General features: G+C 36.8%; 2 protein-coding genes and 1 pseudogene across 2 annotated transcripts; all 3 read left to right on the top strand.

Moving 5' to 3' along the window:
• Nucleotides 1–1,817: 1,817 nt before the first annotated feature.
• Nucleotides 1,818–6,427, top strand: SKS5 (SKU5 similar 5). Its single transcript, XM_086645226.1, has 7 exons — nt 1,818–2,772; nt 2,850–2,959; nt 4,043–4,313; nt 4,769–4,871; nt 4,972–5,317; nt 5,413–5,778; nt 5,872–6,427. The coding sequence occupies exons 1-7, from the start codon at nt 2,638–2,640 to the stop codon at nt 6,161–6,163; spliced, it is 1,623 nt and encodes a 540-aa protein (XP_086501352.1). The 5' UTR covers nt 1,818–2,637; the 3' UTR covers nt 6,164–6,427.
• Nucleotides 6,270–13,462, top strand: LOC147533812 (T-complex protein 1 subunit beta-like; annotated as a pseudogene).
• On the top strand, nt 10,001–11,436 carry LOC147533813 (xyloglucan endotransglucosylase protein 7-like). The gene is made up of 3 exons (XM_086645227.1): nt 10,001–10,467; nt 10,579–10,772; nt 10,879–11,436. Exons 1-3 carry the CDS (start codon nt 10,177–10,179, stop codon nt 11,276–11,278), a joined length of 885 nt encoding a protein of 294 aa, XP_086501353.1. The 5' UTR covers nt 10,001–10,176; the 3' UTR covers nt 11,279–11,436.
• Nucleotides 13,463–14,022: the final 560 nt, after the last annotated feature.

Below are 14,022 nucleotides of genomic sequence, written 5' to 3'. Positions count from 1 at the left end.
GCATTTAGTAGACTGGAGAGAAATCACTCCACTTAATTTTACTTTTTATTGCTTCAAAAATGATAAAAGAGCCTCCTTGGTGACAACAGGGTGACCACACCCTAATAAGACAACGGGCAGTTTGGTCTTTCACATCCATAAAAGGTGTCATTTGATCAAGATAACAACAATATGAGCAAATAGGCGATTAATAGATTAATGAAGGTTATCGATTCTGTTACTTTGAGGGTTCAAAGTGTTTAGTTAAAAACCAACTACGATAGTAATTGAATTTATTGTTAAATGTAATTGGGCCTCACAAGAATTACGAGCATCACAGGCTACGAAAGACTGGAAAATAAATGTGCTAGTAAGAGGTTAAAGGCACTTGGGAGAAACGGGAGTGGCAATGTCCCCTCCAAAGTGGTTGAGCACATATCCAGCAGGTGCTGCCCCATGCCTCGACCACAGTGGTAGAGAGGGTCAGTCGGGAAATACTTGCCCAAACAGTGTGTCTACCCAGTATATAACCAGACTTGTGCTACGTCCGACGGGGGTTAGGACACCGCCTGTAAGGGTTTCCACTACCTGGGGCTCGTGCGGGCAGAAGCAAGTGCTACGTTACAAATAACCAAGACCCGTCTCGAAGGAAAAAAGAGGATAATAGAAAAGCTTAATCCTAATCCATTAACAGATTTCTTCCATTAATCACTCTCTTACGGAGAGAGGCGGCAGTGAAACACAGACTAATTATTCCCCACATGGAATGGGAACACAAACATCCTTCCAACCATGAGTCTCCACCGACCAGATTAGTGTATAATAATAATGTACTTTGACTTAACCTCACATGTTAATTGCTGCTTAGTCTACTTATTTTTTGACAAAAGTCAGACCATAATTGAAGTGTGAATTATTGTTGTTAATTTAGGTGTACCATTGTGTATGTGTGGACATGTAGAGGGGTGATATTAATCTAATTTTAACGATAAATGCTAAGTGTACAAAGAATCTTGATTCTTGACCAGAGTGTTCCGGATCAAAGTCAAACTTTAAAAAATTTTAAAAAAACTTTTGTCTTTTAATAAAAATGAGTCATTAAGTCGAGAATTTTGTCAAAGATTTTGTACATGTAGCACTCCCGGATTTTAATATCACCCCTATTTACCATTATCTCATTCATTTTCTATGGATGTATTATGCTTGAAAATAGCAGTCATACTGCTATATTGTTGATATTGTGTACGGGTTTACATCAACAAACATTAAGTTTCCTTCTTTGAGTCTCCACATGTCTATCCAACGAGTCATGTATTGCTGAATGAATTTGAAGTTGCACTTGCAATTAGAACTCTCTTAAGACTATCTAAGTGATATGGGGCTATCGGATCTTCGCCTTCTCGGTTCGTCTCATGTATCGCGTATCTCAATAGTGTACCTGTGCCATCATTTCTTTCACTATACTCAATGAAATACTAACTCGATAGGCCTCGAAGAAAGTAAACTAACATAAAACTAAATAAAATAGGGTCAAGTTGTCAGAAATATTTTAACAAAACTAATGCACCTGTTAATACTAAACATCTATGATTTGAAAATTTGTCACTATCCCCCAAAACCATACCAACCACATAATCCTCCCCATGATACAGATTACAGAATAGCGGTGTGAAGTTTCGTCTGATTGATCCATGATATAATTCATTGTATGAATAATTGATCACCACCGTTGATTACTTGACCATTCCAATAATAGAAGATGGAAGAAAGTTCAAAGAGCTTCTTCAAATTTGAAAGAACTAGTTAGTACTAAAGTCTAAAAGTTGAGCACATGGACTGCCCGTGGGTTACGGTCAATAATCACGCCCTATATTCTCAGTTACAAAAGGGTGCCCCACGACCAAATTGTTTGACTTAGGTCAATCAACTTTGATCGCTGCATTCTATATGTTCTCATTGAGTATTTTAGCATTAGGACAAGCTCTCTTAGTTTGTTCTGTCCGAGGGCATTCTTATACTCTCGGACTAGTCCAATCGTGCTTACCCTCTCGACTGGTCAGTCCAAGATGATGTTTATTTCGATATCGAGTTGTTTATTCTTACCGAAGGGACAATTCAAGAAAATAACCATGCTCTCCAATTCGACTTGTCTGCATAAAAAGATTGGGAGATCAAGTTTATTTTTACTTCACAAGTACATACAAATCACTCCAAAAAGCAACCCAATTTCTTACAAATAGTCAGACTCACCTTTACATTGGTGGAAGTTTGTGAGTGGAAGGATCATTTAAAGTTAATGATCCTTGAAGTAGTTTAGTATATATTAACTTAGTGGGACACGGTTTAAAGTGTGTAAAGTGGGACCAAGCACCTTACCTTCACACATGATAGGCCCTTCCTCCGACCGACATTCAATTGTTTTTTTTTTCCCCACTCATTTTTTTGGATTTTCCCTTTCTCTTTACGGTTTCCCCTCCTCTTCTCTTCTGTACCGCACTTAAATACTCACCCATCTCTCACTCGTTTTCTCCCAATCATTCACTCCCCTCTCTCTCTCTCTACACTCTCTCTCTCTATAAGACTTGGAAACCAATTTCTTAACAGAACGAACCAGAGAAAACTCTTCTTCAACAACATTTTCTCTCTCTCTCTCTAAAAATGTCACTGAAATTAGCGACGATTATAATCTCATTAGCTTTGGTATTTGTAGTGATTAACGCTGAAGATCCTTACAGATTCTTCAATTGGAATGTCACTTACGGAAACATTTACCCTCTCGGTGTCCGTCAACAGGTACTAATCAATCAATTAATTGGACAGAATTTTGAATATTAATGGATCTTAATTACTGATTATCTTCTTCTATACAGGGTATACTAATTAATGGTCAATTTCCCGGTCCTAATATCTTCTCTGTTACTAATGATAATCTCATAATTAACGTTCACAACAGCTTGGATGAACCATTCCTTCTCTCTTGGTAACATCTCTCACTCTGTTTTTTCTCTCTCTAGATCTCACTCTGTTTTTTTTCTCTCTCTAATTAACTCTGTTTAATTGTAGTAAACCATGCAATTTTAAAACTTAATTAACTGATTAAGAGATTAAAAGAGTAACACTTACAGACATCAAAAGATTTGTTTGTTAGTTTTGAATGAAACTGACTTTTTTCACATGGAGAATTATCAGTATTTGCGCATAATCATGATCAATTATGTTTGTCGTTTAATTGAGGTGTCATTTCTGCATGATGAAGTAAGTAACCCTAAATATATAAAACGACAAGATTCAACTCATGACTTTGTATTCTTTTTAGTACAATTTTAAAATGTAGTACTATATACTATAACTAATTACTAATATTTAATTAGCTCTGTTATTGAAGACCATGAATTGTTTAATTAGTAGTAGTAGTTAGTTTGCATTGCCAATTCAGATCCATTTTGATATTCATTGAGATCTGCATTCAATGAGAGATCACAGGGTGGAAATTTTGCCACAGTCCCTAAAGTCATGTACTCATAATGTGGGATCTCATTTTCCTTTTGAAAAAGATTTGAAATTTGGGTGGTTGATTTAACAGTATTAGTATTATTCATGAGTGACAGATTTCACCCATCAATCCATAAAGATGGTCACATGGCTAACCCTAAATGTCAACTCTAAAATAGCTATACGGGTTGGGTCTAGGGGAGGGGGCACGCCTAACCCATAAATATGGTAAAAATGGTCTACTTGATCTTCATCTTTATTTAATGAGATGGTCATAACCCCCATACCCCATTAAACTCGACCGTTCATTGTCACTACGACGACATCGCCTATACCTTATCAAAAAATGTTTTTGTTCTGTTGGGGCGAGAATTGAGACTCGGACGGTCCCTCTTTCAATTAGTACGATCTTACCCTTAAACATTTAAGATATGCCATTAGACCTAAATTCTCAGCCACGCGGATATGTCTGGGTATTATTGTGTATAACAATGGTATTATGTTTTTAGATTAGGGAATTGAGTGAATGGATTTGATTAATGAATGCATTAATGTGTGAAAAAAATAACAGGAATGGGATCCAACAAAGGAGGAATTCATATCAAGATGGGGTATATGGAACAACATGTCCAATTCCTCCAGGGAAGAATTTCACATACACATTACAAGTGAAGGACCAGATTGGTAGTTTCTTCTACTTCCCATCTCTTGCTTTCCACAAAGCAGCAGGTGGATTTGGTGGAATTAGGATTCTCAGTAGACCTAGAATTCCAGTTCCTTTCCCTGAACCAGCTGATGATCACACCCTTCTCATTGGTGACTGGTACAAGGCCAACCACACGGTACATTTCTCTCTCTCTCTCCCTCTTCGCATTTCTTTCCCTTAGTACAATTTGAGGAATAAAGGGTATGTGACCGAAAAAGTTCATAAAAATTAAATAAAGTAGAGAGAATCACATGCATGTTATTGTGTCGGTGGGTACTGCTCATCACTAATTGGAGGGAAATTGATTTTGACCAATTTGGTTTTTGGCTTATTGCAAGTTGTCGATCTACTTTTTATTGCTTGGACAATTTGAGGATACTGACCCACCTTCAACTCATGTCTCTCATGCCCATTCAAATAAAATTTATCATTTATATTAAACGTGAAGTATTCATTTTGAGGTGTCATAAAGTCGCGCAATGGTCCTGCTTCTGATGACTCTTATCTTCTGTAGAATTTGTTTTTGAGTTTGGACCTTGAAGTCATTTCTTTTTTAACAATTAAAATTGACAAGTTTCTCATGTGTTTCAGACATTGAAGTCAATTCTTGACCGTGGTAGAAAGATTCCGTTTCCTGATGGCATCCTCATCAATGGTCAGGGATCTAACAGCGTATCTTACACAGTCGAACAAGGTAACTAACTATAATGCAGGATTTTAGACAGTTTTTTTTTTTATTTGTAGGAACACTATACAAAATTGTATGTAGTAACTGATAATGTAAAAATGTGCAGGGAAAACATATAGGCTTCGGATTTCGAATGTGGGTCTTCAAAATTCACTCAACTTCCGTATTCAAGGTCACAAGATGAAACTAGTTGAAGTTGAAGGGACTCACTCTGTCCAAACCACCTATTCATCTCTAGACGTTCATGTAGGACAATCTTATTCTGTTCTAGTAACTGCAGATCAACCTGCTCAGGACTACTACATTGTTGTTTCATCTCGATTTACTTCCACCATTCTCACCACCACCGGCATCTTCCGGTACAGTAACTCTGCTGGTCGAGTCTCCGGCCCACCACCCGGTGGTCCTACAACCCAAATTGATTGGTCTCTCAACCAGGCCCGGTCTATCAGGTAGATATCTAACACATAGTTGACCCATGAAAGGCCAACTAGTTCCAAATCCAGATTTTGTGGTTCTAATATGTTGTTACTTGTGTTATGTGCAGGACTAACTTGACTGCCAGTGGACCAAGACCCAACCCACAAGGTTCATACCATTATGGCCTTGTTAACACAACTAAAACCATAAGGCTAGCTACTTCATCAGGTCAAGTAAACAAAAAACAGAGATATGGAATTAACAGTGTCTCATTCGTCCCAGCCGATACGCCTCTCAAGATCGCAGACTTCTTTAATATAAGTAACGTTTTTCGTGTTGGAAGTATCTCAACCACCCCTTATGGTGGAGGACTGTACACTGATACATCTGTAATGGGTGCTGATTTTAGAGCGTTTGTCGAGATCGTTTTTGAGAACCCTGAGAACATTGTCCAGAGTATGCATATAGATGGTTATTCATTCTTCGTCGTCGGGTAAGTAAATACTCTGATCAACTCTTCATAAATATAATTCGTACTCTCGACACTTAAGTTAATCTTTCGTCCCTCTTTGGTGGATTTCTGCAGTATGGACGGAGGACAATGGACGCCTGCAAGTAGAAAAGAATACAATCTGAGAGATGCAATTGCACGTTGCACTGTTCAGGTATATCCTAGGTCATGGACGGCGATTTATGTGGCTCTCGATAATGTAGGAATGTGGAATGTGAGATCAGAGTTTTGGGCTCATCAATACCTTGGTCAACAATTCTATCTACGTGTTTATTCGCCAGTTGGGTCTCTCCGAGACGAATACCCCATCCCACGAAATGCTCTTCTCTGTGGCAGGGCAACCGGCCGTCACACTCGCCCCTTTTAAACAGACCATGACAGGAGGTAGATCAACTCCATGGTTGTAAAAGAAGATTCTCAATTAGCTTAGGGTTTATGTGTTATTATTATTATGAGATGTACTCGAAAATGTAATGATTTTTGGTGCTCACTCGGCACTAAGGTGAGATTGCAAACGGAGCTTGAAGAAATTGACCCCATCTTGGGGTCTCACATTCTTTTCTATTTTTAATTGGTATTGTTGTATAACTTATGTTTATTTAAGTAAATGGAAATAATTTGATTTCGACTATGGACTTCATTTAATATTGCTTTTGCAAACTTACAATGATTTTTGCGGGAGACAAGATCATTGTTGTAATTTTCCGATGGTGACAACCTTGTCCTATTATTTCGTCTTAATTCCCCTGAATACAACGGAATAATAAAATCCAAACAAGCTAGAAAAGAAATCACTTATCAACACCAAAATCAAAAAAGAAAAATTATTTTATCTAACTCTGCAATTAGGTTTATCCTTCCCGTCAAACGGGCAAGAGTCAAGACCGACCAGTGCACAAGTTAACTAAGATAAACTAATAGTTTGAAGCTCACTTTGGCTTAGTGTTTTTATATGTATATTACTACAGCATATTTGAACCAAAGGGATTGACCTTATACACTAATACAAAAACATTCCAGCATAAAAACACATAGAATGACCAACCATATAATGTAGTATCAAGTATACATGCATAATCTAATTGGATTTATATTCTGATTCTGCAGATTCATTCTTGACAAGAAAATAGGCATTGGGCAACCAAAACGCATTAAGAATGCTAACATTTTGGTAGCAAATACTGCCATGGCATGGATAATGACAAGGTAAAAATATATGGGGCTCGTGTTCGTCTTGACTCAACTCGATGTCCGGGGTTGCACAAATTGAAGGGGCAGAAAAGAGAAAATGAAAGAGAAGGTGGGAAAGATTATAGGTCATGGAATTAACCGTTTTATTAACAGGCAGTTGATATATAACTTCCCTGATGAGGAGCTCTTTGGCCTTTGCTGGTGCTGGAATTCTTGCTATCGAGCATGCTGATTTTGATGGCATTGAGTGCCTCGCTTTGGTAACTGGTGGTGAAATTACTTCAACCTTTGATAATCCCGAATCCGTTAAACTTGGTCACTGCAAGCTTATCGAGGAAATCATGATTGGTGAAGCTAAGTTGATAACTTTTCTGGTGTCGAGATGGGCCAAGCATGTACCCTTGCACTGAGAGGTGCAAGGTATGTGCTTTAGTTGTATTATGTTTCTTACAGTTTCTAGTCTATTGCTTATTTTTGTTTTCTGTACATCACCTTTTGTGTCTAAGTAAAAGTGAATATAAGTTTATGTGGACTACTACCTTGGGATCAAACACGATTACCTCTTAACAGGTAATTTGGACAGAAGAAGATTGAATTGTGGGGAGCAATGTAGAAGAGTTAACTTATAATTCGTCTTAAAGCACTTTTGGTCGCTTGGATTCTGATAGATTTCTTTGGTTGCAGTTTTCGTGTGCTTGATGAGGCCGAGAGGTCCCTCCATGACGCATTATGTGTACTATCCCAGACAGTGGTCGAGTAGCAGGGTTTTGCTTGGTGGCGGGTGGCTTGAGATGGTGATGGCAAAAGAAGTGGATGAGTTGGCCAGAATGACTCCTGGGAAAAGGTCACACGCCATAGAGGCTTTTTTCCAAGGCACTCGAGGCAATACCAACCACTATTGCAGATAATGCGGATTTGGACAGTGCAGAGTTGATATCTCAGCTTCAAGCTGAGCACCATTTTAGAATGCTAACTTTAGTCTATTTTGTTTTGTATTTCTAACCAAACTAGTTTTGTGTGTATGTTAGCTATTTGCAGTGGCTTGATAGAAAAACTAAGCTAGTTAACAATGTAGATTCCAGGTCTATTTAGTGGTTGGAAAATTTATGGGTCCGTGAGGGATAGGTCCAAAATAAAAATTATATTGGGTTTAAAGTCCAAACTTAATTTGGGTCGTTTGGCAACCAAAAGTAGAAGTACTTTTACTTGTAGTAGAAGTTCTTTTGCTTTGAAAAAATAAAAAAGTTTCAAAAGTATATTTGACAAAAATGTTAATAACTTTAAAAGAAAGTCAAATTTTAACTTAAATGAAGTCGGGTAATTTTTGCTTACCAAACTAACTTTTTAAATTTTCTACTTAAATAAGCAAAAAAGTGACTTATTTTAGTGTTGCCAAACGACACCTTAAAATAGGTAAAAAAAATCTATTTTTTTTTATAATATTTGTTTTTACCTAGTACAAATACACAAATGCACCACTAATATTAGGGGTGGCAATGGGTACCCGTTTACCCGAGAACCGAACCGACCCCGAGTCATAATGGGTAGGTACTGGGTATAGGTTTTAGATCCATTAAGGAAATCGGGTCTTAAATGGGTATACCCGAAAGGACCCGACTAGGAGGCGGGTCCTTATCGGGTATATCCGCCGGGTACCCGACGGGTAATGGGTACCCGAGATAATACGAAAAAATACCCTAGATTATATAGTATTCTTGTACGTCAGGGTTTTTCTCACCAAGTTATGAAATTTCTCAAATCCTCTTTTCCTTGGTTGAAAACTAATTTATAAAACACAAAAGTGAGCGAGTTAATATAACATAAAGGTTCATTTCTTCTTTCTTGATTCCCCTAATCTCTAATCTCTTATACTCATCAACTATTGTACCCGAGATATTTGCTTATTTAAGGATCTATGTCGTTTATGATATTTCTTTTCACTAGATTTATGCAAATTCTTCTACTTTAAGAAATATTTGATATACTTTTGTGAATACCCAATGGGTACCCGATACCCGATGGGTACCCGAGAATTTTAAAGGTTCCGGTTCTGGATCCTTTGATTGAGGTACCGGTACCGGAACCGTCAAGAACCGAAACCGTTACGATTTATAGGTTCCGGTTCTGGATAGTTAAATACTCGAACCGGAACCGACCCGTTGACACCCCTAACTAATATGTGCAATTTTTTAGTGAATGTCCATATATATCTAAGAGTAAGATTGTTTTATGTGCAACATAAACCAAATTGCTTTAAGTTTTTTTTGATGAAAGAACCAAATTGCTTTAAGTTAAATAGTAAAATGTATAGAGTTATTTACGTTTTGTTTAATGCAATAAGATAACGATGTCGTGCAAAAATAATTTGTTTTGTGAATATCAAAATTTGTATTTTTTTTTGAGCTTTTGACTTATTTTGTGTTAATATTGGATTATGATGTTATTAAGACCCATATTTTAGACATTTCACCAAAAACTTCTTTTTTTTTTTGTTGAAGCACCAAAAACTTCTTAGTATTTTAAAGAGAGTCTAAAACTTGATTTAATTCAATTAAGATGCATGGTCAACTTTCAGATATCATATACTAGTCAAAACCTTAACTTCCAAATTTATTTATTCCTCTTCTCTAGTAATTGTTGATAAGATTTTGTATTCAATACTAGTTGAGGAATCCCACAAGTTTTAGCACAAGGTTCCACTTGGACTTAAATTATTATAGCCCATGTACTAAACTTTTGAATTTTGGGTATAACTTGTGGCGGTATGTTTGAGAAGATAGGTAGAAAGATCTAGAGGCAACTTTAAGATATACAGCTAAGGTTAAGTTGGTGGTGGGGGTATGAATATGATGATTTTTTTGTGGATTGGGGTAGGTTATATGTGAATTCATCCACTTGAACTAAAAGAGCAGCCCTAGCCTAGAGATAGAACCTTGAAACTTCCGTCCTTCTTCATCACACAATACTCCAAAACCGCGTTTATAACTTCAAAAGTGGCATTCATTTTTCCCTCGTGACTAAAATTGCCAACTGTGCCCAGCTCCAACTCAGCCATGAGCCAGTTCATCAACCCCCCTTCCTCCACCTCACAAAGATGGACACTATAAAACCACATACTAGGAGGTTCTCTCCTCTTCAACTATCTCATTCTTCATTCTATTCCATACCCAATACTTACTCAAACTCACAATGGCTTCTTCTTCTTCTTCCTCTCTTATTGTTTCTTTGATCTTTTTGTTATCTATTCTAGCTAATACTACTAGTTTTGTTACCTCTGCTTCTAATTTCTATCAAGATTTCGACATAACGTGGGGCGATGGTCGTGGTAAGATACTCAACAATGGGCAACTACTTACTCTCTCCCTTGATAAAACCTCTGGTTCTGGTTTTCAATCCAAGAAAGAATACCTATTTGGGAAGATTGATATGCAACTCAAGCTTGTACCTGGCAACTCCGCCGGCACTGTCACTGCATACTATGTAAGCCTCCACTTACCATTTTTCATACCTCACCACCCATCACTCAATTATATTCATATACTTGATTAGTTTTCACTGGTTTTAACTTGTTTGTTGTCAATTTTGATGCAGTTATCATCTCAAGGACCAACCCACGACGAAATTGATTTCGAATTTTTAGGGAATGTGAGTGGGGACCCTTACATTCTTCATACTAATGTTTTCAGCCAAGGTAAAGGTAACAGAGAGCAGCAATTCTATCTATGGTTCGACCCAACTGCCGATTTTCACAGATACTCTATCGTTTGGAACCCCCAACGCATCATGTAAGTACCCCTCTTCAAACTTCAAGTTCCTCATTTGCATTTATACTGGGAAATGCTTCATTCATTCATTCACTCACTCACTAATTGGTTTATGCTCTCATTTCAGTTTTTCTGTTGATGGAATCCCAATAAGAGAGTTTAAGAATTCAGAATATCTTGGTGTTCCATACCCAAAGAACCAGCCCATGAGGATATATTCAAGTCTTTGGAACGCAGACGATTGGGCAACAAGGGGAGGCCTAGTAAAGACAGACTGGTCCCATGCTCCATTTACAGCTTCCTATAGGAACTTCAATGCTGATGCTTGTGTTTGGTCATCGGGAACCTCTTCTTGCAAGAGTTCAAGAGCAACTCCGACAAAGAACGCGTGGTTTTCACAAGAATTGGACTCGACAAATCAAAGGAGGTTGAGATGGGTGCAGAAGAAGTACATGATTTACAACTACTGCAACGATAGAAAGCGGTTCCCACAAGGCATGCCTCCAGAATGTAAAATCACCCATTAAGCTTTCCTATTCAACAAAGTTTTATGATATACTCAAATTCTTTCATTTGTTACTAGTTCTAGTTTAAGTCAATACTTATTTAAATGATTCTCTCTTTAAGTTCCTTGTATTCATGTAAGTATTTCAGATATTGTAATAAAATAGTTTGATCTTGTTAATCTTTCCTAACTAGCGGTTTATATTTGATTGGGAAATGATAAAGTTACAAAAGATTTTGACAAAAAAAGGTTCCCAGCTGATGTGGCGGGTGTGGTTTCAAACTTTGACCAAATCTAGGCCGTTGAGAAAAGAAAATCACAACCGCCACATCAGCTGGGAACTTTTTTTTGTCAAAATCTTTTGTGATTCTAGCATCTTTGATTTAAGCAAAGATATTGAGCGGTCTAAATTATCTATAAAAGAAGTGAGTGAAATATGTTGCCCTTAATTTATCTTCAATGGCAAAGGTTAAAAGAAAAAAAACAAAATATGGAGAAAACCTTAAAGGTAATATTAGAAGGCCGGTGTTTTGGGGAAATAAGAAAATTTTGCGGGGTAAAAAAAATTTTTGTTGTTCTGTCTCTATTGGTTATTTATTTTCTTGTGTAAAATATTCAATGCATCTAAGTTTGGGTTCAATTTTTACATGATGTTAGAGGTATAAGTTCACTTGCTTTGTTACTTGCATTATATTTTTTTCGATTTTTATTAACAGACACATATTGATGCTTTGAGGTTTTGCCGATTGTCGAGCAAAACAATCTTTTTGCCGATTTTTTTAGATTTTTATGAAGAGTTTCAATCATGTCGAGCAATGGTTCAATTAGATCGATAGTTATGCAATTGATAGTGTCTGCAAGTTTCTTTAACACATTTGATTTCGTATTTTCGACATGTTTAGTGAATTAGTGGCTTACATTTTGGATGTTTTTTTGTTAATATTTTTTAAATACTCTAGCTAGTTAAGGTTGACAATAACTGCAAACCAAATACCTTTTTTTTGTAGGAACAAAATATTTTGGTTATTGATGTTTGAACTTGTTTTAAGTGGAAATGTGAAATCTATTTGATTAAGGACAATTTCTATTTAAATGTATCTGTCTCAAAGGAACTTCTTGCAATATTTGCAAGGATAGCTCTTAGCTTTCCAACGTAGACAAATTCCCGCCAAACTTTTAGGGGCAGATGCTAATTGTCTTAAGTGTTAAACAGTGGAAATTCCCGCCAAATTTTAAGGACAACTTCGAACTGTCCTAATAATCATTACTATAGGGACAGTTATAAATTGTCCAAAAACATAATTGGGGACAAATGTTATCCGTCGCTGTAACTGTCCCTAAACTATTTGGGACGCCAGTTTCTGCGACGGATAAAATGTCCCCAATACTTTACTAGAGACGTTTCTTACCTTTTTGGACGGTTTTTTGACGTCCCTAATGACCCTAGAATTATCGTTCGTCTTGAAGCACTTTTAGTAGCTCGGTATCTGATAGGTTTCTTTGGTTGCGGTTTTCATGTGTTTGATCTGGCTGAGAGGTCCCTTCATGACGCATTATGTGTACTATCCCAGACAGTTGTTGACAACAGGGTTTTGCTTGGTGGCGGGTGGCCTAAGAGGCTGAGATGGTGATGGCAAATGAAGTGGTCGAGTTGGCCAAAAAGATTCCTGGGAAGAGGTCACACGCTATAAAGGCTTTCTCAAAGGCACTCCAAGCAATACCAACCACTACAGATAATGCTGGTTTGAACAGTGCAGAGTTAATACCTCAGATTAGAGCTCAGCACCACAAGGAGGAGAGCAATGCTGGAATAGATGTCATCACTGGAGCTGTAAGTTTTCTAGTTTTACCTATACTGCAAAGTGAACCATTTTAGAATGCTAACTTTATCTTAGTCCCTCATTTTCGAGTTACAACACCATTTCTTACTTAAGACTTGTGCTTCTTCGATTCATTTCACGTAGGAGATATGGAGAAGTTGGGAAAATCCGAGGTACTTGAAGTGAAGCAAGTTGTTCTTCTATCTGCAACTGAACCTAGTTGACGAAATCATTACTTGTGCCCCCCGACAGAGAGAAGATTGAATGTGAGAGAAATGGGTTGTTGAATGAGTTTGCCGTGTTTTATTGTCACTCGGATCTAATCGAACAAGTTTTATGGGTGTTTTAGCTATATGCAGTGGATGTATAGAAAAACTAGGCTAGTTAAGAATGTAGGTTCCATGACTATTTTAGTTATTTGAAACTTTATTAGTGAGTGATGGGTCAGATTTTCATTTCATGAATTTTGGTTTCTCAGCAAGGTGCCCATTCCCCACTTTTGAGTTAAACTGTTGCTTCTTAAACTAGCTTTAACAGTGTTCACATTTTAAGCTAACTAGCACTTCCTTTTAAAACTAAGCATGTGTACTAAATTACATGTCGCATACAAACCCGATATCACTATTTTATTTTTTTTGTTGAATAGATATCACTATTTTATGTGTTGCGATAGGTCCAACATAAAAAATTGATTGAAGTCAAAACTTAATTTAAAATAGGTAAAAAGCTTATTTCTTTTTTATAATATTTATTATTTACTTTTTTTTTCGTACAAATAAACAAATGCATCACTAATGTTTTAATTGTTTAGTGGATGTGTAGATATGTGTAGGAGTAAGTTTGTTATATATGTAACACAAATTAAATTGGGTAAAGTTAAATAGTAAAATGTATAGAATTGTTCACGTTTTCCGTTTGTTTAATGCAAAAAAAGAATGATGTCATA

Source organism: Eschscholzia californica, unplaced genomic scaffold, assembly GCF_041429995.1.
Source record: "Eschscholzia californica isolate CP2 unplaced genomic scaffold, dmEscCali1.0.p SCAF_6, whole genome shotgun sequence".
Lineage (NCBI taxonomy): Eukaryota > Viridiplantae > Streptophyta > Magnoliopsida > Ranunculales > Papaveraceae > Eschscholzia > Eschscholzia californica.
This window is presented reverse-complemented; position numbering and strand designations above follow the sequence as displayed.

Coding starts and splice junctions, on each gene's coding strand:
- SKS5 (XM_086645226.1), top strand. CDS start 2,638: ATGTCACTGAAATTAGCGACGATTATAATCTCATTAGCTTTGGTATTT. Junction 2,773..2,849: donor CTCTCGGTGTCCGTCAACAG/GTACTAATCAAT, acceptor TCTTCTATACAG/GGTATACTAATTAATGGTCA. Junction 4,314..4,768: donor GGTACAAGGCCAACCACACG/GTACATTTCTCT, acceptor CATGTGTTTCAG/ACATTGAAGTCAATTCTTGA.
- LOC147533813 (XM_086645227.1), top strand. CDS start 10,177: ATGGCTTCTTCTTCTTCTTCCTCTCTTATTGTTTCTTTGATCTTTTTG. Junction 10,468..10,578: donor GCACTGTCACTGCATACTAT/GTAAGCCTCCAC, acceptor ATTTTGATGCAG/TTATCATCTCAAGGACCAAC. Junction 10,773..10,878: donor TGGAACCCCCAACGCATCAT/GTAAGTACCCCT, acceptor CTCTCATTTCAG/TTTTTCTGTTGATGGAATCC.